Raw genomic sequence first — 27849 nt, 5'->3', positions numbered from 1 at the left:
ATACAATGGATCAAAATCTGGGGTGCAAATGCGCTACCTAAGCTTACAGATTCAACCCACGTTTTCAGACTGGGCCTATTGAAATTTTAACAAAATCGCAACCCAAACCCGCCCGTGTTCTAAAGCACTTCTGATAACCCATTCAAAGCAGCTTCCAAACATATACATAGGTTGTCCATGTAGAAACCACCTCAGAACGCCAGAAGCCGCCGAACTTGAGCCCTCCCAAATGAGCAATTAAACGAGACAAGGAGAGGCTTGGTTATTTAATTTTCTTTTTCTGGTGAAAATGAGTAGTTCAATATCATGGAACCCGTTTCCTTAAGTCGGTAAATTTTGGTTGATCAATTCAAACCTAAGTGACACGATATATTCTCATAAGCAAAACAACCTAGGAATCTCTGAATAGCAGTGCTTCTATATCCTCTCCTTGCCCTATTGAGAGGTCAGCATCAATTCATTTGTTCTTCTTCCCAGACTCTCCAGTATATTGGTTGATCAGCGCATCAACATCTTTACAAAAAAGACCTTCAACAAGAATTCCATCTTTGGTAAACCTGCGGCATTGTGCACATTCACCCCACAAATTTCGGTTCAGAAATAAAGATGGAGATACACGACTAATGGAGATGATAAAGTGGAGAGAGAGAGAGAGAGAGAGAGAGAGAGAGAGAGAGAGAGAAGGTGACCATTGTGTAACGCTCTTCGTAAACTGAACTGGTTTATTTGCAGAAATTGATTTTGGATCTGCGCTGGCTATTGTCAATGTGTACATGTCAGAAAATCTTGGCATTGTAGATGAGACTACAAGCCCAGTGCTGTTGAAGGATCCCTGTATAAAGGAAATACAAGCAAAATTATAGTCATCCGACTTTCTTTAACTTTTCAACTGTAAGCTGATAATTGTATGTTGAGATATGCTAATCCAAAACTCTCAAGTAGAACTGTAGAACTAGAGGTACTTTCACACAATTGCAGTTACATGTGTCCATGTTCAGTGTAATTACCAAACGACCCTCGTGTAAAAAAAGACAATAATGCTTTTTTGTCATGTACACTTATAAAAGAAATAGCAAAAAGTGCATCTCTGATTCCACCAAAAGAGTATGATTAGCATCCATCATTATGTTTTACAGGTAATGCCAAAGTCATTAAACGGTTCTAAGGTAAACTTAACCTTGCTAAGCAGCACTTTTTTGTGCGCAACATGAAGTGAACCGTGTGCACATATGCAAGTATGCCAGTTACGAATTTAGATAACCGAAATGTTCTTACTCACCCACAAGCAAGGGTGATATAAATCAATCAATTTCAATGAATCATGAGTCTGAAGAGTAAATAAAGATCACAACCTTTTTCTTTTCTTTTAAAAAAAAAAAAGAGGTAGAGTATTGTAATGTATTATATCTTCACTGTGAAACTCAGATTCTAGTATGCATAACATGTGCATCATGTACAGCAAGTAACTATATGTTGAGGGCCCGCGAATAGGATCTCGTCACGGGTCGGTCCATGGGAAAACCTCATGTTTTCCCTTGTTCCTTCAACCTATCTTGGCGCCTTGGTGATTTGTTCAAGAGATCACCAACTCTCCTAACTCACTTCTTGACTGAATATTCGATATCTTCATTCAATAATGGTGTCTCCTAAAATAGGAGATTACAAGAGTCCTAATCCTAGGGAGACTCCTTGCTGAATAGGGAGACCTCCTGCTCTATCTTGATAAGGTAAGACTGATAGGATAAGATAAGTCTCTCTTAATCCAATCTGATAAGATAAGATAATCTAATCAACTAATAAGATAAGATAAGAACAAGTAAGATAGTCTAATCTAATCTGGACAAGACTGCTGCTGCTGAACTGGGTAGGATGAGAACATTGAATCACTGTTGCTGCTGGCGGCGGTCAGGTCCCTACTGCTGTCGGCGGCGATGATACTTCTTCCCGAGGAATGCGTCCATAACATGACTCCCCTCCTGGACTAAGAGCTTGTCCTCAAGCTCGAACTCTGGATACGTGGCTTGGAACTCTGCCAAGGGAATCCAGGTGGCTTTGACCGATGGTAAGCTGTCCCATTCCACCAAAACTTCAAGAATACCTCGACTGATAAGAGAGCGGATGAGAGCCCTAGGCTGGGGAACAAGTTTGCCTTCTTTCAAGGGTGGCAAGGAGGGAACTTCGTCCGGAGGAACACCCGTAAATGGTTTCAGCAAGGAGACGTGGAAAACATCATGAATCCGGCTGTTCTCCGGTAATTCCAGCTGGTATGCCACACTGCCAATCCGCCACAGAACCTTGAAGGGGCCATAGAACTTAGGGGCCAGTTTCAGGGCAGCCCTGTGGCGCAAGGAGCGTTGCCGGTAGGGCTGGAGTTTTAACCAAACAAATTGTCCTGGTTCGAACCACAATTCCCGATGGTGCTTGTCATAGGTGAGCTTCATGCGGAGCTGGGCCTGCTGTAAGCGAAGGTTTACGTCGGCTAGGAGGGCGTCGCATTTAGCAAAAATAACTCCTTCCAGAAGGCACTAGTGAAAACCAGGTCCCTATCGCTGACAATGGATTCTAGTAACCCATGTAAGCGAAAAAACATGCGTAAAGAAGGCAAGGGCAAGTGAAATGGCACTGTATGGATGTGATAGAGGAATGAAGTGGGCATATTTAGAGAAGCGATCTACCACCACAAAGAGGACTGATTTGCCACCTACCTTGGGTAGCCCCTCGATGAAATCCATGGAGATGTTGGCCCAGATCTGTGTCGGGATCGAAAGGGACTGAAGGAGGCCTACCGGGTGTAGGTTTTCCCATTTATGTTGTTGGCACGTGGAGCAATTTTGGACAAAATCCTGAATAGAAGTCTTCATACCTTGCCAATGGAAATCAGCCCAGACGTGGTGCAGCGTTTTCTAAACGCCCTCATGGGTGGAGTTATGGATGCTGGCGATGATGGTGGGAATCAACGGGGAGTCTGGCGGAAGATGTACCCGACCTTTATACAGTACCAACCCGTCCTGAAGGGACCAATTGGAGTCGGCAACGCCGGACTGGATCTTCTGGACTAGGAGCGACCATTCCGGAGACTGCGGTGTTGCCTTCTTGATGTCATCTAACAGAGAGATCCGGGGTTGGGAAATTCCACACAGAGACATTGTGTCTTCATCGCGCCTAGACAAGGCATCAGCTGCGCGATTTGAGGTTCCCGCCTTGTATTCCACCCTGAAATCAATTCCAAGCAGTTTGCTAACCCAATGTTGCTGAGGGGAAGTGGTGAGACGTTGCTCCAACAGGTATTTGAGGCTGTAATGATCGGTTTTGACGATGAACGATCGCCCCCACAAGTACGGCCTCCAGTGCTGGACGGCTCTAGCTAAGCCGATTAGTTTGCACTCATAGGCTGGAAGTTTCAGATGTCAGTCAGCCAACCTGCGGCAGAAGAAGGCAATCGGGTGCCCTTGCTGCTGTAGCACGGCCCCGATACTCATTCCAGAGGCATCGCACTCGACTGTAAATTCGAGAGCGAAATTTGGTAATTGCAGGACTGGGGTGGAAGACAGGGTGTCTCTTAGTGTCAGAAAAGCTACATCGGCTGCGTCGTCCCACCGAAAGGAATTTTTCTTTAACAGGTTGGTTAACAGGGCAGCCAACAGTCCATAATTCTGTACAATTTTGCGATAGTAACCTGTTAATCCTAGGAACCCACGTAAGGCCTTGGCTGATTGAGGCTTGGGCCATTCCTTGATAACCTGAATTTTGGAACTGTCAACTGTCACACCTTGCCCGTGGATGACGTGGCCTGGATAAAAAAATTGCCGCTCCCCGAAGGAGCACTTGGACCGTTTTAGGAAGAGTTTGTGTTGGCGCAGAAGCTCAAAAACAGTCCGCAGATGGTGCACATGCTCTACCCATGATTTGCTATAAACGAGGATGTCATCAAAGAATACTAAAACAAATTTGCGCAGATGGGGCTGAAATACCTCATTCATCAATGACTGGAATGTGGATGGGGCGTTGGTGAGACTGAATGGCATGACTAAAAATTCAAAGTGACCATGGTGGGTTCGAAAGGTAGTCTTCTTCACGTCACTGGGAGCCATGCGAACCTGGAAATACCCGGACCTAAGGTCCAACTTGGAGAAGTACTGAGCACCATGCAGCTTGTCCAACAGTTCGTCCACAACGGGAATAGGGAACTTATCCTTGATCATCCGGCCATTGAGCTCTCTGTAGTCAACACAGAACCTCCAAGTTCCATCCTTTTTCGCCACCAATAGAACTGGCGAAGGGGAAGTGGCTCTTGCGTATGATCCCTTGTTTCAGCATCTCTGCACATTGTTTTTCTATTTCGTCCTTCTATAGGTGAGGGTAGCGATAAGGCCAGACAACGACTGGTTCTGAGCCCACCACCAAAGGGACTCGATGGTCACATGCTCGGGGAGGAGGGAGTCCCTTGGATTCCTGGAATACGTCTGAAAACTCGGCGAGGAGTCTACCCATGGCTGTCGGTTCTGTCTGAAGTGCATGGACTTGTGGTGTCCTCTCCTTAACCCTGCAACCGTGCCAAGAAACTTGCTTCCCATTTAAGTGGAATGTCATTGTGAGTGCGCTGAAGTCCCATAAAATTGGACCTAGGTTAATCAACCATTTGACCCCAAGAACAATATCAAACCTATCCAAGGAGAGTACGAATAAATCAGCAGAGAATAGTTCAGAGTTGACCTGTATCTGGACGTCCTTATAGATTCCCGGACTGTGAACTCTTTCACCGTTTGCGACGGCTACCTGTAGTCGTGGCCGGAGTTCCATTGGTAGTTTTAACTGAAGGGCGGCATGTTCACTTATCAAGTTGTGTGTGCTCCCTGAATCAACGAGTATGTGGACCGGATTACCTACTATCTGTGCCTGTAACTGCATGGTCTGAGAAATTTTTATTCCGGTGATCGACGGGTTCTTCTTCATCCTCCTCTTGCTCATCTACTAGGAAGCAGAAAAGCCTCTTGCACCTATGTCCTGCCGAGTAGAGGTCGTCGCAGTTGAAACATTGGCCCCTCACTCGGCGTTCTGCCATTTCTACCCTGGTCAAACGCTTAATGGGTGGAGCTACCATGTTGCTTCTTGCACTTGTCGTCGATCTAGAGGTGTTGGTTGTGAGATCTCAGTTCCCAGTTAGTTGCAGAAGAGGGGTCACTGTCGCTGATTTCGGGGGTGCCCATGAGTTCGGCGGACGTCCCATATTGTAGGTCTCGCGGCTGAGTTGCAGCTTGCGCTCGAACGTGCGGGCTAAGTTCATGGCTGTAACCAGGTTTGGGGGATTCTGCATATCTACGTCCACCCGCAGGGGTTCTGCTAACCCTGTCGTGAACATGTCCACCTGTTGGTCCGGTCGCACTGAGGATGCCCTCGCGATGAGGGTTTGGAACTAGCGTTGGTATTCTGCCACCGTGCCGGTCTGTTTAAGGTTAATCAGCTCGCCTAGGGGGTTGCTTGTCAGTGAGGGTCCGAACCTAAGAAGGCAGTAGGACTTGAACTGGGGCCAACTGAGCTCGGGTTCTTCCTGTTCTAACCGATAGAACCAAAGTTGTGCTTCCTCTGTTAAGTGAAAGGCAGCTAGGCTTACCTTATCCCGGTCGTATGTCCATTGATTTCGAAAAAACTGCTCGCACCGGTACAGCCAGCCCAAGGGGTCTCCGTTGTCGTTGTACGACGGGAATTCTAACCTGTTGTACTTGGGGATGACAGCGGCCCCCTAGCTAACGAACTGTTGTTCGCCGAAAGACTCTGGCAGATCTGGTTGGCGGCCGCTAGTGGCGGTCCCCCCTTCAGTGTTCCTTTCCTTGGTAGAAAGGAATAACTCCATCAGACATCGTAGCTCCCTGACTTTGTCTTTGATCTCACGTACTTCTAAACTGGTTTCCACGAGTTGGTGCTCGAGGTCATGGACCCTGGATGGCAGCTACTCCAGATCTCCCATGACGCCTTGCTCTGATACCAAATTGTTGAGGGCCCGCAAATAGGATCTCGTCACGGGTCGGTCCACGGGGAAAACCTCATGTTTTCCCTTGTTCCTTCCTGCTCTTGATGAACCTATCTTGGCACCTTGGTGATTTGTTCAAGAGATCACCAGCTCTCCTAACTCACTTCTTGACTGAATATTCGATATCTTCATTCAATAATGGTGTCTCCTTAAATAGGAGATTACAAGAGTCCTAATCCTAGGGAGACTCCTTGCTGAATAGGGAGACCTCCTGCTCTATCTTGATAAGGTAAAACTGATAGGATAAGATAAGTCTCTCTTAATCCTAATCTAATAAGATAAGATAATCTAATCAACTAATAAAATAAGATAAGAACAAGATAGTCTAATCTAATATGGATAAGACTACTGCTGTCGAACTGGGTAGGATGAGAACATTGAATCTGCTGCTGCTGGCGGCGGTCAGGTCCCTGCTGCTGGCGGCAGCGATGATACTTCTTCTTGAGGAATGCGTCCATAACACTATACATCATTCTGAGCAAGCCAAAAAATCAGGCTACCCAAACAACCAAAAAACCCCTCAGATCCTTCAATCAACATAAACATACTTACATCCAAAAAGGATATTGTGATCAAAATACCAACGATGTGGAATTTTATTAAACGGTTCTCTGGATGACAACCAATAATGAAGAGTTGCAACTGCCCACTGAACCACATCTTCATTTTCACTTCTCTTCCCTTCAAAGATCCTCCTATTTTTCCACAACACTCAACAGACTACATGAGGAATTGTATGCTGTTAGAATCAGCAGTATATGGGTAGTTTAGTCATTTGTCGTTTAATTAAAGGTGAGTTGTCTATTTTGTCTTTGTTTAAGTTGTGTGTTGCATACCTAATGAGGGACAGTTGTATTTTGTAGTCTAATGCACAAACTATAAATAAAAGGTGGGTCGGCTAAGAGAGTGAAACTTTTCTCTTTAGCCGAACCCTTTCTTTCTCTCCTTTCTTCTTTCTCTTCTTCTTCTCTCTTTCTTTCTTACTTCAGACCTAGGACAGAACTAGTTTTAATCGAATCATAAACATGGTATTAGAGCACTAGAAAACACTTTTCTTCCTTCCTTTCTTTTCTCCTTGGATCGCCATATCAGACCTGAGATTTTGAAACATCTCATCAACCAATTGGAGGATCGATAAGAGGCCACAATGGACTGGTTGTTTTTCCTTCTAGGAGGTAACTATGCCTCTAGTTGTTGTGGTAGCGTTGGTCTTGGTGGTTTGCTAGAAACCCTCTACTCAATGACTCAAGAGGGCTGGTTCATGGACAGGTGTTAACAGAATTCTATAGTTGGCTGATAGCATGGTGTTTCTCCCTCTTTTGGACTGGATTTCAACTATGTGCAAATGCTGAGTGGTAGGTATGTGTAGGGACTGTTTTTCCTTCATATTTATGTCTAAATGTGTGTGTGACAGCAGCATAGTTTTCATGGCGCCAAGGCAAGGCTAGGCGACAAGGGGGCACCTTGTCACCTAGGCAATGGATTTTTTTATGTAGAAAACATAGATCCTAGGGTAGTTCCCTAGGTACCATAACCATATTTCCTTAAGAATATAATTTTCATAAGAAAAGTATAGAGTTCATGTTGAAGTAAAGAAAATCAACATATTCATGAGAAGAAAAAGAAGGAAAAGAAAATTCAAAAAATATAGGGGCTGAACCCTTATTTTTGTTATAGGAAAAAAAGAAAAGAAAACTAGTAGTAATGTTTATATTCAGGTTTTAAAGTCTTTGGGGGGTTCAATACAGCATTTAGAAATGTTTATATTGATTAAACCCTAACAAATAAGAAAATAATAAAAAGAAATTAATATATAAACACACAAAATGAATATTTTAGTTTAATAGTGCCTATTTTATAATTATAATGTCAAAAAATAAAGAATAAAAAAGTATTTTATAATACATAGTAAAAAACTGTTTGGAAATTAGGTGGGGTGAGCCTCAAAGGGTGCCTTGTCGCCTAAGCATCGCCTAGGCGCCCGCCTGGTGTTATGATTTCTCTTGATTACCTAAATGTATAAATGACCTCTATCAAATTAAATGGTGAGAATTATGTTCCATGGACTAAGTCAGTGGAAGTGCTTCTAAGAACTAAGAAGAATGTGAAACATGTGAAAGAGGAGAAACCCTCATCTGACTCTTAGGGGCATAGTGAGTGGGAACAAGAGGATGCACAGATTTTGACTTAGTTGTGGAATAGCATGGAGCCTCAAATTAGTGTGAATCTTATGTTCTTAGAAACAGCCAAGGAGATTTGGGACCATGCTAAGAAACTTTATTATGGCCAAGATAACACCACTAGAGTATACCAACTTTATTAGGAGCACTTTAACCTAAAGCAGGAAAATCAAAGCCTAGAGGAGTATTATGCTAATGTAGGTGTGGTGGGAAGGCGATAGAGAATGATCTCCTTGAAGGATGAAGATGGGATCGGTCTTGGGTTAGGATCGCAGGTAAGCTTAGCTTTCTTAAGGGAAATAGGCTAAGAGACTTCAATTAGTGAGTGCTCAGAATTCTTGTATGTTCCGCAGCTTGTCGCTTCCCCTTTTTATAGAAGGGATCTCGATGCTATAAAGAGAAGAGTCCAAAAGAGAACTTTTCCTATTAGGGAAGGAGATCTTTGCTCTCACGTCAGCCACCGAATGAACTCCACTAGGGTTTCACCACATGTATAGCGAGATCCTCTAGGAAATAGACTTTCCCTTTCCCTAAGGATTCTCACATAGCACGTGTTGGTTACATCCAGCCACGTGTCAAGGTCTTTGCCTTTGGTTGGCTGACGTGTTTGAGTGTCTCATTAATCATCGAGGCGCCTCGTCATAGCTTGTTGTGACCGTGAGAAGTGTAAGTCAACCGTGCACAGGTATCGCCAGTTTTGAGCTTCGTCTACCATTCATCACAGGCGTGTCACTATTTTAGGCTTATTGCGAGTTTTGAATGACGCTTTATGCTCATCGCAGGGTGTAGATGGTGTTCTGTGTTTGTCACAGACCTGCGATGTCATGTTATGCCCATCGCACGTCCCGGATGACACTTTATCCTCATCGCAAGTCTTGGATGGCATTTTATGCTCATCACAGGTGTGTGAGTCTTACATCACCTTGATAAAGTGTCATTGTGCTTTTACAGAGGTGTCTCGGTTACTCTAGTAGCTCAAACATTGTTCATTGTCTTGCTTAGTATGATTGCTCTATTCCCTCTGGCTAGGATTTCCCTATGCAGTCCTTATTTAGGGTTCCATTGTCGTTCTGGTGATGACAAGCTACATGTACTTACAATTAGCCCCCTTGCTTATTAATAAGAGAATTCTTGTCAATAAGCATTCTTTGTGATTCACTTTGCTCGTCTAGTAGTATATATTCGTGATTAGGTGGTTTTGGAAACAGAGAAGCTGATTGATCCATCGCAGATTGCGGCTTGATGGGTGTCACAAAAGGAAAAGAATCAGGTGATTTTGTACCTTATTGGAACGAAGTGTGTGGCTGGGGCTATTTATTAAAATTGGGTTTCTCTTTGTTGGTGGTGTTGTATTGGCTCACAACATTTTTTGGATTGTTTAGGTCGTGTCTAGAGTCTTGAAGGTGTAAATGGGATTGGAAGGGTGTTTCATGAGTTGTAGTTTAGTGTTTCCTCTATTTTAGTCCCCTTGTTTCTTGATGGAAGGCCTTCTGTCAAGAAACATTACGTTTGTGGCTTGTTAAGTTTAAAGCCCCCCCTCCATGTCTTGATAGAAGGTGTTCTATCAAGAAACATGCGAGATAGGGGAACTGAAGTGTGCAGCCCCCCTATGAAGTCTACTGGTATTGGACTGTTTGTATCATGATTGATTGGTGTGTATGGAGCCACATGCATGTCAGGTCGTCCGTAAAGCCACTATAACACCTAAAGGATTTTGTAGGGCTGTGATAGCATTATGTAAGTTGCCCTTAATAAAGTCTCACCCTTTTTAAGGGTAATAGTGTATTTTTATTATTAAATAGTTAATACGATTGGCTAGGGTCAAAGGAATGCGTGGACGGTCACTTCAACCACCGCACGGTGCAGCCTCAGCCTTTGGCACGTGTCATCATGTTTAAAAGCACATGCGGGGGAAGTTTTCCCTCCTAAGCTTTCTTGTTGTGGGTAGTCGAACAGTTCTATTCTTCCAGTTCATTTCGTATTCTTCTACTTAGTTTCTCTTTTCTTTAGGGTTTGCCTTCTTTTTAAGTTAAATGGCTCCTTGAAAGCAGAAGAAATTCATTCGGGAAGTTTGCTCGTTTGTAGACTTCGTTTGGGAAGTACATACAGTAGAGCTACTTAGCGAGTATGAAACAACAAAGAAAACAGATCTTGGTAAGGGTTTCTAGCCTCCTGTGCCAGTTTCTTTAGGTAGGGACAAAACGTATGACGATTTGAAGGGTAATGAGCTCTATGTTTTTATGGTCAGAAAAAGTGGAGTGTGACATACAAATGTCCAGAATCAAAGACTAAAGTCGTTAAGGGTTCTTGTAGTTTCACGTCCTGGCATTGTATGGAAATCCCGATGCACTGGAGGATTTTGCATAGTGCCAGACTTCTCATACTGGTCGATTGTTTTATGCATCTTCTAGGGCACGATGGTGTGGATTCTATGGAGCCACTTTTGTCTCATTGGTGCTGTCAGACCCATACTTTTGTGGGTGCTTCCAGTGAGTTCGAGATAATGGTGGAAAACGTTGCTACTTTGTTAGCACTTCCCCTGGTCGGGACTGTTTCAGCCCACCATCTACAATACACGGAGTCCATTCCTTCTAAACTCACCAGCATCTACAGGGAACTAGCGCAGGAAATCCCAGTTGAAGGAACAAAGTAATCAAACTAAACAAAGACAATAAACAATGTCTGAGGTACTAGAGTAATCGAGACACCTCTGTAATAGCACAATGACACTTTATCAAGGTGACATAAGACAATAAACAGTTGAAGGAACAAAGTAATCAAACTAAACAAAGACAATAAACAATGTCTGAGGTACTAGAGTAATCGAGACACCTCTGTAATAGCACAATGACACTTTATCAAGGTGACATAAGTACCACACATCTGCGATGAGCATAAAATGGCATCCAAGATTTGCGATGAGCATCAAGTGCCATCTGGGACCTGCATTGGGCATAAGACAACATCGTAGGACTATGACAAACACAGAACACCATCTGCACCCTACGATGAGCATAAAGCATCATTCAAAACTCACAATAAGGCTAGAATAGTGACACATGCCTATGATGAATGGTAAACGAAGCTCAAAACCAGTGATACCTGTGCACGGTCAACTTACGCTTCTCACGGCAAAAACAAGTTGTGACGAGGCATCTCGAGGATGATTAATGAAACACTCAAACACAAAGCTAACCAAAGACAAAGACCCTGACAAGCCGACACGTGGTCGGATGTAGCCAACACATGCTATGTGAGAATCCTCAGGGAAAGGGAAAGTCAGATTCCTGGAGGATCTCGTTGAACACATGGTGAAACCCTAGTGGAGTTCACTCGGTGGCTGACATGAGAGCAAAGATCCCCTTCCCTGATAGGAAAAGTTGTCTTTTGGACTCTATACTCTTAATCGCATCGAGATCCCCTCTATAAAAAGGGGAAGAGGCAAGCCGCGAGACATACGAGAATTCTGAGAACTCACTAACCAAAGTCTCTTAGCCTATTTTCCTCAAGAAAACTAAGCTTACCTGTGATCCTAACCCAAGACACACAAGGTGGCGCCCAGCAATGAAAAAGGAATTGTCTGTTGTGAGCGTCAGAAAAATGGCTCACTTGGGCTGGGAATGGAGTTGCCCACCCATCAAATAAATGAAGTGGAGGTTATGGGACCTCTGAGATTTAAATCGGAAAGCGTTTTTGCTTTATTAGTGACTCTAGAGCCCAAGGCACCGGCTAACCAGTCCAAATAAGAGTTGGATGAGAGATGGAAGGGGTTAGGCACCCCTCTCTTGAGTCCAATAGGTGGGGCCAAAATGGGATACTAACAAGCACAAACACTATAAATCACACAAACAAGTGAAACAACAAGTTTCCATGCCAAGCCAACGCTCTTTCTTTACATTCAGTAATTTGACAAATGCGTGATTATTTTACTTTATTTTTAGTCGTTATTCTATTTGCCCCTTTTTACTATTATATTTTATTGTACTTTTTTTTTTACTTTTTTATTTCCTTCCCATCGCCACTTTATTAATATTTGACATTTTGAGATGGGGAATTCAGCATACATGGATTTTGATAACAGTGAAAGAGTTACTTATGAGACTTTATGCTTCAATCAATACTCAATGAAAACATCAAGAATAATCTTAATTCACTTCCAAAAATGCTAAACCCAGAAGAAGATCAACTTATTATAGGAGATAAAACCTTATATTTAATTGAACATGGAAAAGAAAAGAAAAGGGAAAGATGTCAGAGGGATGAGAGGGACAAGTGGTGGAATCAATGCCAAGAAGCTTTGTTCTGGAAAATACAATACTACAGAGTGTATCAGCTCTATCAAGATTATTTTAATTTATAACAAAGAAATCAAACACTTGAAGAATATTATACTAATATGAGGAACCTTCAGAAAGAGCTCAATATTTATCATCCTTTGACATCATATGTTAAAATTCAGCAACAACAAAGGGAACAACTGGATGTGACCAGAATTTTAGTGGGTTTTAAGGCTAAGTATGAACTAGTTAGACCTCATATTCTAGGAGGCTCTGCTCTTCCCTCTCTTGAGGAGGTGTTTGCACAACTTCGTAGGATTACTATTGGGTCTTCAAAGAGTTCCATAGTTTTAGTCTTTCAAATAGATCAACCCTTGTAGTGATGAGAAGGGGAGGCCGTGTAAATAGAGGAGGAGGTTGTGATAGACCTATGTTGCAATGTGGTGGTGGATGTAGTGGAGATCGAGACTCAGGGGGAGGTCATAGTAAAGGTCATAGTTATGGGCCTAGGAAGTGTACACATTGTGGCATGGAAGGACACACCATTAACTTTTGCTATGATCTACATGGGCTAATCATAGAGCAGTAGGAAGTGGTGAAGCAATTGATACCCAACAGACTAACCAAGCACCTTCTACATCTACTAGTGCCTCTAGGAAGGAGATGATGAGTATTCCCAACAGAATATGGCTACTCTTGCCCAGTTAGGTATGGCTTGTCTGGCTTTCAAACCTTCACTCTGGATTATCTATTCTAGAGCTTCCGATCATATGGCTGAGACTCCAGGTTTGTTTTCCTCCCTTTCAGCCTTATGTTTGTTAGAAAATTGACCAAACCTATAACTTTCTTTCCTAGCTCTTGTGCTTTTCAAGATCTTAAGACAGGGATGAAAATTGGTAGAGGGCATGAAGCCGGTGGATTGTATTATCTTGATGGGGGTGGTTCGACAGTAGCTCTTCAATCCTCTCTTACACCTCTCCAATGGCATTGCAAACTTGGTTATTCATCTCTCAAGAGTCTTCAGTTACTAGTTCCGTCATTGTGTCGTTTTTCTTCATTGGAATGTGCGTCGTGTTAGTATGGGAAACATCATCGGGTTCCCTTCAGTCCTAGAGTCAATATTTGTAGTTTCAGTCCTTTTTCTTTGGTCCATTCTGATATTTGAGGTCGAAACAGAGTTGTGTCGTACAATGGTTATAAGTACTTTGTAATTTTTGTTGTTGATTATTCAACGATGACATGGCTTTATCTTATGAAAGAAAAGAGTGAATTGTTCTCCATTTTTCAAAAATTATATGCTGAAATCCACACTCAATTTGGTGTTCACACTAAGATTCTTCGTTCTGATAATGGGAAAGAATATTTCTACACACTGTTTCAAGAATACTTAGAATAACACGAGATCATTCATCAAACCTCTTGCACTTATACACATCAACAAAATGGGGTGGCTGAATGCAAGAACTGTCATATACTTGAGATTGCTCGATCCCTTTTTAGAGTGATGTTGTTCTTACAGCTTGTTTCCTTATTAACCGGATGCCATTGTTTATCCTTGAAGGTCAATCTCCCTTCTCAGTTTTGTTTCCTACATTGTCTTCCTTTCATCTTATTCCCAAGGTTTTTAGGTGTGTATGCTTTGTTCATAATCTGTGGACAAGTCAAATGCATACTCTACAAAGTGTACCTTTCTTGGCTACTCTCGAACACAGAAGGGCTACAAGTGTTATAATCCTTCTTCTCAGTATTCCTTTGTGTGCCCTGATGTCACCTGTTTTGAGTTTGTCCTATTCTTTACAAGTAGTAATATTTCTTCTTCATCCCCTTGTGCTCCCACTTCCAGTTCCTATTGATGGCCCCATTCCTCTTATTCATGGTGCTTCCAAGTCTTCACCTCCTTTGTAGGTTCCTACTGAGTGACCACCATTCAGGCACATGTATACGCATCGACCGATACCGGCTCCTCCTCTAGTCTCTTCTCTGTCAACAAATCCGACAATCGTTTCTAACCCTTTGGTGCCCTCTCAGCCTGACCTTGATCTTCCCATTGCTTTGCGTAAAGGTAAATGTAGTTGTACTCATAGTTTTCAAGGTGCCAAGTCAAGGCTAGGCGACAGGGGGGCACCTTGTCACCTAGTCGCCTAGGCGATGGATTTTTTCAAGTAAAAACATATATCCTAGGGTAGTTCCCTAGGTTCCATAACCATATTTCCTTAATAAATATCCATAATTATCATAAGAAAAGTATGCATTTCATGTTAAAGTAAAGAAAATCAACATATTCCAACATATTCACGAGAAGAAAAAGAAGAAAGAAAAAAAAACTAAAAAAATATAGGGGCTGAACCCCTATTTTTGTTATAGGAAAACAAGAAAAGAAAAGGTGGAAGAAGAGGAAATTAGTATATAAACACATAAAATTAGTAGAGCAAAAGAAGAAAATGTGTTGATTGGACAATATTTTATGTTCTTCTTTACTTCTTAGTTCAGGTTTTGAAGCCTTTGAAGGCTCAATACAGCATTTAGCAATGTTTGTGTTGATTAAACCCTAACAAATAAGAAATTAATAAAAAAGAAATTGGTGTATAAACACACAAAATGAATATTTTAGTTTAAAAATGTCTATTTTATAATTATTGAAGGGATGAGAGATCCATCATATGGATGGCCGAACCCTGCAAGTAGGTTGGGCGAAATTTCAAAAATTTCTCTCACCCATGTGGGAATAACATTCCCTATTTTAAAAAATTGCATTTTCAAAGATCAATCTTGAACCTAAACCAAACCATATCTGAAACCAAAATGTAGGACAGGGATATACCTGATACGGAGTAGTAGTAACCCCCAACGAAGGTGTTCACGCCCAAAGCGAATACCAAAGACTGCTCCCACTGAAGATGACACAGCGTAGGGTGGAGTAGAATCAACAGGATGGCTCTTCAGCAAGAACCTGATTCTTCACCAAGAATCTGATGGAGGGCGAGTGAGCACGACTTCAAATCACCTTTTCTGCCAAAATGTGATATCAAGAACCCTTTCTTGATCGCTCCTACAGGTGGAGATCGAACTGGTAATGGCGGCAATAGCAGGAGAAGGCAAGAGCAGAAGATGGCATCAGTCCAACTGTATGCTATCTTCTCTCTTGTATCAGTAAAACTGAAGGGATGAACTGGAGGTTCACCCTGCTCCTCTATTTATAGCCTTAAAGAGAGCATCTCCCAATCTTATTAAGAGTTTCCTAATCCAAATTTTGTATATGGATCTGATTAGGAGTTTCCTTATCTCAACTGTAGATAAAGATCAGCCCTCCTAATCTAATTAGGAGTTTCCTTATCCAAATCTTTATTTGGATCTAGACTCTCTGAGTGGATAGGGACAACCCCTTATTTTATCTGCTGATCTAAATTCCAGAACCACCCCTCTTTAATTAAATCTAATTAAGCCAGTTCGAATTGGGATTTAGGCCCATTAAGTCCATGTGCTCACTTATCCTTCAAACTGTTGCCGAGTTGGATATCCTTGTATGACGTGGGACCCAAACATTGATTTACACATCAGCCACATGGATTCAGCCCAACCTCTAACACAAGGCCTGACCGAATTCACTATAGGAGACAGTGAACCCCCAAGTCCATCACCATGGGCTCTTAATGGGCCCAACATTTACACTAAATGGTCTTTGGAGCAAACCACCTTATAAAAACCCAATGATTGTGGGCAGATGCAAGATTAGCCCATCAGGTATTACCCTCAATGGTCTTACACTTAATCTCTCAACCCATAATGATCAAACACTGCCTGACAAGAGAGGATCTCTCCCTCAGTTGTAAGGTACAGTGCTACACTCTCTACTCACATGGATCCCGGGAATCAAAACATTTTGCAAGCATTTTGAAACTATAATATATACATATATATATATATGTATATGTATATCTCTATATAAATATATTTTGCAAAACAAATTTCAACGATTGAAATCGACTCCCGACAGCTTTGGTTTCCATCAGAGAGAGTGCATCCCTGATCATTCACTTTGTCCGACAAAGGGGTTGATACTGTCACTATGATCACCCACTCAGATGAATTCTCGGACTGTCCCAACATACCAGGTTTTGACCCCCTCTAAGGATCTCACTGATTAGCATATCAAAGACAGCCCAATCCAACACCTAGTGCAATATCATAATCGAGTCTAGGGGTCAGGTGTAACATTCTAGTTTTGTCCATCTATCTCCAAGGTCCAGGGCAATACTGGAATTCTGATCCGGTTCAGAGCTTCAAGAAAACCCACACTGCATGTACCTTAGGTCTCACCCTAGCAGCTGAGACAAGCCACCCCAACCAACTTGGTGGCACATAAGTGTCAGCCTTGGCAGGATAAATCTTCCCAGATCTATCCAACGGCTGTGAAGATTCTAAACTAACACGAGTCTCATACGTGTCCAATTTAAGGGTATTACACAAAAACACACCATAATAATACAAATCAAATATGTACTTTATCCATTTACATTAAATGTCATATTGTACATCATTCTGATTGGAGCTAAGGGTATTTAGCAATGTTTGTGTTGATTAAACCCTAATAAATAAGAAAATAATAAAAAGAAATTGGTGTATACACACACAAAATGAATATTTTAGTTTAAAAATGACTATTTTATAATTATAACCTCAAAAAATTAAGAATATAAATGTTTTTTATAACATGCTATAGGAAACTGCTTGGCGATTAGGCGAGGCAAGCCTCCAAGGGCGCCTTGTCGCCTTGACAACGATGGTTGTACTTTTCATCCTATTTCTAACTATGTTTCTGTCTCTCATCTTTTTGCTTCCCATCTTCAATTTGTCTCCCTTTTGTCTATTGTTTCTATTCCTAAGAATGTCTAGGAAGCTATCACCTCCCTAGAGTGGTGCCAAGCAATGGAAGGAGAACTCCCAACACTTGATCATAATCACATGTGGGGCCTCACCACTCTCCCTCCTAGCAAACATGTTATAGGTTGTAAATGGGTGCATACCATCAAATACTTACCAGATGGAAGCATAGAGCGCATGAAGTCTAGGTTGGTTGCCGAGGGGTACTCTCAATTGTATGGAGTGGATTATATAGAAAAGTTCTCTCTTGTTTCCATAATTGGCTTTTGTGTGTTGATATCCATAGTAGCTATGTATGACTAGCCCTTATTTCAGCTTGACATTAAGAATGCCTTCCTACATGGCGACCTTAGTGAAAAAGTGTATATGGAGCAACCACCAAAGTTTGTTGCTCAGGGGGAGGATGGTAAGGTGTGTAGAGTTAAGAAGGCAATTTGGGACTGAAACAATCTCCATGTGCCTAGTTTGGTAGATTTAGTGAAGTAGTTAATGATTTTAGTATGAAGCAATGTCAGGTTGATCATTCGGTATTCAGTTATGATTTGAAACTGGAAAGGTTCTGTTAGTGGTTTATGTAGATGACATTGTTATTATAGGTAGTGATAAGTTGGGGATTAATAAATTGAAGGCTTTTCTGTAATGATCAATTTCAAACATAAGACCTTGGCAAACTAAAATACTTTATGGGAATAGAAGTTGCAAGAGCGAAGCATGACATCAATTTGTGCCAAATGAAGTATGTACTAGGCTTGTTAGAAGAGACAAGATTGTTGGGTACTAACCCAGCTGAAACACCCATTGAGCCTACCATCAAACTAAGCATTGATGCTAGTGATGAATTTGATGATCCTCGAAGTTTCAAGAGGTTAGTAGTGAGTTGAATTATTTGACTATTATTACCTAGCCTGGCATTTCCTTTGTAGTGAGTGTGGTCAACCAATTTATGCAAAAGCCCTGAGTTCCTCTTTAGGATGCAGTTCCGAGGATTGTATAGTATTTGAAAAGGGCTCTAGGTCATGGATTATTATAAAAATCAAGAGAAGGTCTTGAAATAGAGGGATATAAAGATGCAGATTGGGCAGCTCAGTGTCCAATAGCTGGCATCAAAGGAGTTTTAAGAGACAACAAGGATTTTATTTGCTGAGCCTATAGTGGACCAATTGAAAATGCCGACTCTACCAAGGCTGAAGTGATGGCTACCCTCGCAGGTATTCAAATAGCTAGAAACTTGGGAAGTCAGAACCTAACCATTGTAGGTGAATCTGCAAATACCATAAAATGGTTAGGTGATAAAGAAGGTGACCCATAGATACTAAGTCATTTCCTTTCAGAGGCTAGAGACTTCTTGGATCCCTTAAGTGTCAACTTGCTCTGGATTTTGAGAGATCTAAAGTTAGTAGCAGATGGTTTAGCAAAGTTTGGTGCTCTTTTAGATGTGTTGTGTAATGATAGATTGCTTCTTGTGTAATCTCTTGGGGTTCACCTTGCCCCTTTGTACATCTTCTCGTTTACTTCTTTGTTTTTCTGACCAATGTTTTTCTACCTCTTTGTTTTTCTAATGAATTCCACTTAATTTCTCTCAAAAAAAGAACATCTGTTAAGCTTTTCAAGAAGCAAGGTTACTGTGAATAGCTCCCTATATTGGTGTTCCTTCTCAAATGTAGGGATAAAAAGGGGTGGATTCAAGGAGGGTTTTGCAAATTCCAAAGCCTCCCCACCTCCCCAAGCCACCCAACCATACTGGCAGCAGGTCGGATTTTCAGGAAAATCCAAACCCTTCCCACACATGAAAATGCAAAACCCGCCCTGCATTTGAGGGTAGGGTGGATTAGGTCCAAAACCAGCATCTAATTCCTTGTTACTTCCTATTTTTCACCAAGATTATTTCCTGCTATATAAAAGCAATAAACAACTGTTAGATATTCGATCAGACCTGATTTACTTCCTAAAATAAAAGGGAAAATAGAGAGGAAGAAGAGAGAAAGAAGAAGGATAAGAAGAGAGGAGAAGATGAAGAGATTGTTTGGCTGTTCTCAAAAGAGAAAAGTCTCACTCCCCAACCGACCAGAACAATATATATAGACTTCTAATTTAAAGTACAATGACCATAGTGCCCCTCTTTATGTATGGGACACTTACCATGAAATGACTCAAATACCCCTGACTATCGACTCTAACAACAACCAAAATAACATGAACAAACATTAAAATTTCCAATAATTGAAATAATTCATGTTATATATAAGCAACAAACAACCAAAGTAACATCAACAAACATCAAAATTTCAAATAATTTGTTGAGTGGGCCGACTTGTGTTTAGTTTATTTTCTTTAAATTAAGATGTTGTTGGGCCTTGGGCCCATTAGTTTTTATAATTACTTAGTTTGAGTTGCCGCCCTACTAAGGGCATCTTTGTAATATCTCATACTTAAGTTAATTATAAATTGAATGATGGGTTGGCGGTAGGGTTATGATCATCTATCCTAGTCGACCTTCTTCTCTTTTCTTCCCTTACATCTGTCTCTTGCTGAAATCCCCAACTTTCTACTCTTCCTTTCACAAGAAGCTTGGCCGAAATCAGCACACAAGGATTTCTACTTGGTATCAGAGCAGGTTGAAGGTTCTTGAAGAGATTCGTTCCTGCAGCCCTAGATCGGCAGACTGCATGGAGATTTAAGAGGCTAATCGAAGCTTTCAGGTAAGCCCAGTTTTTGGATTTTCTTGATGGATCTGTATGCCCTATAGCTAGTCTAGGGTTTCTCATCAGAATCAGGAAAAACTGGAGAAAGGGGAAGAGTCCTGATTTTGTTGGACTCTTCAATTTTGACCTAGGTAGTGGTGCCCTATTTTTTTAGGGTTCCTCTGGGTTTTTTGTAAGGGGCGATTCAAGTTCCATGTGGTTTGGAGGCCTCTAGAGAGGATGGTTGCTTCTTCTCTCTCTTCTCCCCATTCCACCGAAAAGGAATCTTTTGTGGGAAGAAAGTCCAGGACACTAAAGGAGTGTCGTTGGTTCCAGAAGGTATTCTGTTTGTTCTCATTGCATTTTTTAGCTGCTTTTTGTACCTCTTTGAGACACGTGGAGGGACACAGAGTTGAATATAAGCCCGGGAATGAAATGGAACCAGTGAGAGGAGGTGCTGGAGACCCCTTCGGAGCCGGAACCATTACTACAGTTAGGTTGGATGGTACAAATTACTTGGAATTGTCGCAATCTGCAAAGATGGCCATTGGGGCTCGTGGAAAATTGGGGTATATTACTGGTGAAGAGGTAAAACCCGAAACTGGCAACTCCCGGTGGGTGCAAGAAAATTATATGGTAATGACATGGTTGTGTAATTCTATTTTGCCACATATAAGTAAAAACTTTTTATGGGCAAACACTGCTAAGGAGATATGGGATGGGGTTGTAGAGACCTATTCACAGAAGGAGAATGTTGCTAGGGCTTATCAACTGAGAAATCAAATTATTGCTACTAGGTAGGGAGATAGATCTGTTGCAGCTTATTTTTCAGTCCTTAAGACCCTGTGGCAGAAAATTGACCATCTAGAGACCTTTGCTTGGGAAACCACCAAGGATGCATCTATCTATCAAAGACACTTAGAGAAGTATAGGGTGTTCGAATTCCTTGCTGGCCTTAACCTTGAGTATGACATTGCACGACAGCATCTTCTTTCCAGGGACAATGTCACTTTCTCCCAAGCATATGCATTTGTGTCAGGAGAGACGTGCAGGAGGGATGTAATGATTAAGAATCTCATGTCTGATCAGTCTGCTATGGTAAGTGCTGTGAAACCTAAACAGAATGGCAATGAGAACAAGAAGGAAGACAAAAAGGATTTAGTCTGTGACTACTGTAAGAAACCGAAGCATACAAGAGATACTAGTTGGAAGCTTCACCCACACCTTGTGCCAACCAGATTGAAGAATAAGAAAGGAAATGCACATATAGCAGTTACTGGTGACACTCCGCCCCCCCCTACTACAACTGCCTTGGAGTCTGTTGCAGCTGCTGCAGTAAGGGCCGAGCTTGAGAGGTTTGGGTTACTTCTAAATCAGAGGGATACAGCTAGTTCCAATTCAGTCGCAACCGGACAACAAGGTACAGGTAGCACAGGTGGAACTCACTCTACCTCCCTTGCCCACATAGGTAGTCCACATGTCACTGCAAACTGTGTTTCTACTTCAGGTAAGGAGAGATCTCCTTTGATTATAGACTCTGGAGCCTCAGAGCACATGACCCATTGCTCCACCATTTTCTCCTCTTACCAGCTCAGATCTGGCAGAGATAGGGTCTCCACATCTGATGGATCCCATGTTCCTATTGCTGGGAAGGGATCTGTCAAGATCAATGATTCCATTTGTTTACCCTCTGTCCTCCATGTTCCTAGATTGAGCACCAACTTGTTATTTGTTAGTAGTTTGACTAAGAATCTGAACTGCTCAGTAATTTTTCTCCTGGACATTGTATTTTGCAGGAGCTGGATTCAAAGAGGATGATTGAAAATGGTCGTGAAGTGAATGGAATCTACCTCCTGGATACTCTTCCAATTCACCAAAGTCATCATGTTTACAAGGACAATGAGTCAAAACTTGTGGATCATATTATACTTTGGCATAATCGTCTGGGTCATTTGTCTTTTTCTTCTTTAAGTTCTTTGTTTCCAAAACTGTTGAGTCTCTGAGTCTGTCAAGGTTGAAGTGTGAAGGTTGTGAACTTGTAAAGCATTGTAGACACTCTTTTAAACCGAGTAATAAAAGATGTTCTTCTCCTTTTTTATGTTATTCATTCAGATGTGTGGGGCCCTTATCATGTTCCCTCTATGGGCAGCTATCACTATTTTCCCCTGTTTGTGGATGATTTCTCTCGATATTCCTAGATTTACTTGATGAAATCACGTGATGAGGTACCATCCTTGGTGAGGCAATTCCATCAGATGGTATTAACACAGTTTGGAACTAGAATCAAGATGTTCAGATCTGACAATGCTAGGGAATATTTTGATAGACATCTTGCCTCATATCTGTTGGAGTATGGTGTTGTCCATCAGAGTAGCTACTCCTACAATCCACAACAGAATGGTGTTGCAGAGAGAAAGAACAGACACATTGTTGAGACGGCAAGAAGCATGATGATCACAGCGACAGTTCCGGTTCGTTTTTGGGGTGATGTTGTTCTCACGGCAGTATATCTGATTAACAGAATGCCTTCTCGTATACTTGGATTCAGCACTCCATTCAGCCTTCTTTTTCCTCAAGAGGAGATGTTTCATATTCCTCTAAGGGTGTTTGGGTGTGTCTGCTTTGCGCATATTCTTGGTCCTTACCGTTCAAAGCTTGACCCCAAGGCAAAGAAATGTGTCTTCCTTGGATATGCAGAGAATCAAAAAGGGTACCGCTGCTATGATCCAGTCTCTGCGAACCGATTTGTTACTATGGACATCACCTTTTTCGAATCTACATACTTCTTCTCAAAGAATCCTTCTCAGGGGGAGTGTTTTGGGGAAGTAAGTCAGCAGTCTATCCCTCTCCCAGTTCCAGTTCTTGTGTCTACTACTGTGTTTGACAACCATCCGATGTCACCTACCTTGCCACCCCCTTTGCGTTCTGTCTCACAATATTACTCACGGCAGAGACTTCATAAGGAGGTTGATTCCACTACAGCAGAACTTACACCACTTCTTGTCGATCCCTTGGAGACTCCAGATTCAACTGATACAGATCCAGGTATTCCTCTTGATCTCTCTACTACTTCAGTTCCCATTGGTCCCACTAACACTGTTACAGATAACCTTGATCTCCCTATTGCTCTTAGAAAAGGGAAGAGAAAGTGCACTACTCATTGCATATCACAATACTTATCCTACAGTGGACTTTCTCCTTCTTACCGTGCTTTTCTCTCTTCTCTTGATTTTGTGTCTATACCCAAGGGTGTTAGTGAGGCTCTCTCCAAACCTGAGTGGAAGTCAGCTATGCAAAAAGAGATGGAGGCTTTGATTAAGAATCAAACATGGGAGATTGTGGACCTACCAGAAGGCAAGGAGACAGTTGGATGCAGATGGGTTTACACAGTAAAGTATAAGGCAAATGGAAGCATATAGAGGTACAAGGCAAGACTTGTTGCAAAAAGGTACACACAGACCTATGGCATTGATTATCTAGAGACTTTTGCACCAGTTGCAAAGATGACCTCTGTTCGGATACTCCTTTCTCTTGCTGCCTCATACTCTTGGCCCTTGTTTCAACTGGATGTGAAGAATGCTTTCCTAAATGGGGATCTGCAAGAAGAGATGTATATGGATCTTCCAGCTGGTTTTTATGATAATGCTAAAGAGGGAAAGGTATGCAAACTGAAGAAGTCACTATATGGCTTGAAACAATCCCCCAGAGCATGGTTCGACAGATTCAAAAAGGCCCTGATTGTTTTTGGCTACACTCAAACTCAATCTGAGCACACCTTGTTTGTGAAGCGCAGGGGATCCTTGGTGTCAATCCTAATTGTTTATGTGGATGATATTGTTGTCACTGGGAATGATCTAAGTGAGATTGATAGTCTTAAGAGGAACCTGCATGAGAAATTTGAGATTAAGGACCTTGGAGAACTGAGATACTTCTTAGGCATTGAAGTTGCAAGATCGAAACATGGAATTTCTATCTCTCAAAGGAAGTATGTCTTGGACCTTCTCCAAGAGACAGGGAAGCTTAGAACAAAGGCAGCTAGCACCCCCATTGATCAGAACCATAGAACCAGTGCATCAGAAGGTGAACCAGTGAAGGACCTTGGGAGATACCAAAGACTTGTGGGTCGGCTATTATACTTGTGTATGACAAGACCAGACATCTCCTATGCAGTAAGTGTAGTGAGTATGCATGCTCCACGAGACCAGCACTCGAAGGCAATTGACAGGATCCTTGCTTATTTGAAGGGACATCCAGGCAGAGGGATATTGTTTACTGATCATGGACAGCTCAAGCTAGAGACCTATACAGATGCGGAATGGATAGGATGCCTCGACGACAGAAGATCAACTTCAGGAGTGTGCACCCTAGTTGGGGGTAACCTAGTATCATGGAAGAGTAAAAAACAAACAGTTGTGGCAAGATCAAGTGCAGAAGCCGAATATAGGGCCATGGCACATGGAGTTTCAGAACTTCTCTGGATCCGTTCTCTGTTAGAAGAAATCGATGTTCAGGCAGAAAAACCTATGATGCTATAATGCGATAACCAGGCAGCAATTAATATTGCTCATAATCCAGTCCAACGTGACCGAACTAAGCACATTGAAGTAGATAGACATTTTATCAGAGAAAGGGTAACTTCTGGAGAAGTTTGTCTTCCATACATTTCTTCTGATTTGCAACTTGCTGATGTCCTCACAAAAGGCGTTGCAAAGAATAAGCTGGAGCATGATCTACGCAAGTTGGGGATGTATGACATCTACTCCCAACTTAGTTTGAGTTGCCGCCCTACTAAGGGCATCTTTGTAGTATCTCATACTTAAGTTAATTATAAATAGAATGAGGGGTTGGCGGCTAGGGTTATGATCATTTATCCTAGTCGACCTTCTTCTCTTTTCTTCCTTTTCCTCTATCTCTTGCTGAAATCCCCAACTTTCTACTCTTCCTTTCACAAGAAGCTTGGCCGAAATCAGCACATAAGGCTTTCTACTTAATTGAAGACAAAACATGTCATTACATAGGAGGTAGATGGCAACAGGTGTTGGAAGACCAATATAAGCACTAAGGGTACTTTAGTAAATTTAATGTACAGATTGGGGAGGGTCATGTTTAGCCAAAACCCATACACATACAGGTTTTGAAACCCCAAAACCCCCGTCCCCACCCCAAAATCCATTATTCAAACAAAAAAAAGCTGCCCTGATGCACCAGGTTGGGTGGAAATTGCCATCCATACTCAAATTTGGCGTCCACACAGCCTTGCCAGCTAACACTCTCCCAGATGTCTAACATTAATTTCCATATTCATCCTGCCAAGTATCGATTCAAATTCTCCACCTAGAATGTTAATTTCTGGAATTTTTGAATTTCCTCTCATGGAGAATCTTTGTTCTTTTGTGTTCAAGCTGCTGAGAACACCTTGAAACTTTCCATACTTCTCACCATCCTAAGCCTGCATACCAATTACCATAGCAACTTTCCATCCCTACACCTGCTTCTTTGAATTACATAAATTTTATCAGTTAAGGGAGAAACTGATAGATTATTGAATTTGACCCAAAAATCTTTATGGATCAAGTTGCATATCTTAGATAACAAACCTAAACATCTAAAACTGCAATTCATATTCTTGATTGGACCTTCCTATCCTACATCAAGAGAATAATCAGAAACAAATGATGAGCCTTCCCCCCAACATACACACATACACACTCTCAGCTAAAAGAGGTCATAGGAGTAGATAAATATATTTTCAACCTTTGTTCTCCCCCTGTTAAATTTCCTTATTGAAAATATAAGACCTAGAGATATGACCTTGACATGTGAGTTCCAATCTCCTGTCAAACTCATCTTCAATAGTTGAATGGTTGATAAATATCTTCTATCAAGATCCAATTCGAGTTGAAGTCAGTTCAAAATTCCTGCCCTTAGCTACGTTCCACTGCCATGATCAGAAGTGAGGGTTTAGGAAGCTTCTCACATCACCATCCTATATAAAGCTGGTTGTAGAATCACTTGACAATTTATCACCCCAAAAAATAGTTAAGTCTTTGACAAACCTAATCATGTTGGCTAAACCTACTATATACCTCATCTAGATTGCCAATTCATATCCTATGAGCATCAGCCGTCTCCAGAAATTATTAGAACCAATAGAATAGCATAAGGCAAAAAAAAAAACTTATCAGGAAATGAAAAAACACAAAGCAAAAGTTGCAATTTACGTATTTGTATGAAAAATATATGCAGTACATCTAGAGGAATCAACCACTAAATTAAAATGATAAAAAAATGTTTCGATAATTAAAAGATCTTGACATATAAATAATAGAAAGAAATCTGCTAGTGTAAAAGAGAAGAGATATAAAACAACAATTCTTTTGAATTAGGAAATCTTACAGGGAGTGGATAAGTAAAAAGGACCGCATTCTTTTCCTTCGTGTAGATGATTAACTGCAACAATCCATTGAAGACAATATACTTGCCAGAGTCAAAGAAGGAACGAACTTTTTGAAGGTGTACTTCCACGGAACCACTAAATTATTTCCTATAGCAGAGACGCATTAATAAACTAGGTAAGAAAAGAAAGGATATAATATGATGCATCCAATGAGAAAGTCTCTGTTTTGAGGGAATTTCTTCGGATAGAACTGAGCAACGAGAGCAATGACAATGATGATGATTCCCATGAACAATCTGATATTGCTCATCCTCACGTCTTCCACATATCCGCGACCGGTAACGAGCTAGGAGACGAAACGCTATTAAACAATCAGATGCGCTATAAATCTACTAGAAAGGAGGGGAAGAATGGATCCACTCAGAAAGAGAAAAAATGATTTGGGAGCTGTTACCTCCGTGACAGATTCGTCGAGAAGATGTTTGATAGAATGAGGATCCATCAGATTAGCCTTTTTAGGGTTTTGGGGAGAAGGGTTACCGCTGTGCACCATGTCTCCCTTCTTTTCCTGCATTTCGGGTTATTCCGCTCTTGTCTGAGAATGGCAGAGACAGAGACGAGACTTTATTTTTGGTAAACAGAGAGGAGATTTTGACTACTCGTAGGCTGTCACTTCACTTGGTTAGGTCTGCTTCCGGACACAGGCACACGGCCAATAATTATTCTTGTAAATCTTGTGGGAAGAAGTATAAAAACGAGAGGCCCCAAGGTGGGTTAGATTGTTTTTTCCTCTTCTTTCAAACAAAAAATAAAAAAATAAAAAAACATTCATTTTTAAAAGCATGTTTGTTTGCTTGAAGTCTATTGTCTCAAAGTGCAATAATTATGTTAAAAGATAAATGGGTATTGGTGAAATTTTCTTTTCTTTAATTGTGGATTAGATATTATTATTCTAAATTTTAAAAATTATCAAATATTCATTTTGATCATATATATGAGAGTTTTTGTTTTATCTTTTTGGGTATCAGTGGAAAATAAAAAAATTGTATCATTACACTTAAAGAAATTAGAGACAAAAGGAAATAAACAACCATTTTTCTCTTAAAGTTAAAAGATTTCTCTTAAAAAATATGAGTTAAGATGAAACGAACAAGCCCTAACCTTAGCCTGTCCTATAAGTTTATAAAATTTTAAATTGTATAAAACATTCTCCCCACATCCAAAAGTTTGAAGAGAAAAAACACATTTTCATGTCTTCCATCTCATGAATATAGAGAATATAGTACCTATTGAAATGTTTCTTTTAAGTCCTCTATTGCCTAGGTATTTGTTTCTCTAGTTATTTTTCCATTCATTGTAAAGTTGGTCCCTCTTTGTTGTTTAAAATCTTCATTTGAGCAACAAG

General features: G+C 41.3%; 1 protein-coding gene across 1 annotated transcript; it reads right to left on the bottom strand.

Annotated features, from left to right (window-relative positions):
- Window positions 1-237: 237 nt before the first annotated feature.
- LOC148852690 (signal peptidase complex subunit 2-like) lies at window positions 238-27233 on the bottom strand. Its single transcript, XM_088943244.1, has 5 exons — window positions 26899-27233; window positions 26639-26790; window positions 26444-26525; window positions 690-832; window positions 238-557 (listed from the first exon to the last, which is right to left on the bottom strand). The coding sequence occupies exons 1-5, from the start codon at window positions 27016-27018 to the stop codon at window positions 458-460; spliced, it is 597 nt and encodes a 198-aa protein (XP_088799370.1). The 5' UTR covers window positions 27019-27233; the 3' UTR covers window positions 238-457.
- Window positions 27234-27849: the final 616 nt, after the last annotated feature.

Source organism: Nelumbo lutea, chromosome 5 (assembly GCF_056320005.1).
Source record: "Nelumbo lutea isolate HS-2025 chromosome 5, American lotus-T2T, whole genome shotgun sequence".
Taxonomy (NCBI): domain Eukaryota; kingdom Viridiplantae; phylum Streptophyta; class Magnoliopsida; order Proteales; family Nelumbonaceae; genus Nelumbo; species Nelumbo lutea.
Note: the sequence above shows the minus strand (reverse complement) of the source record. Positions and strands in the feature narration are given on the sequence as shown.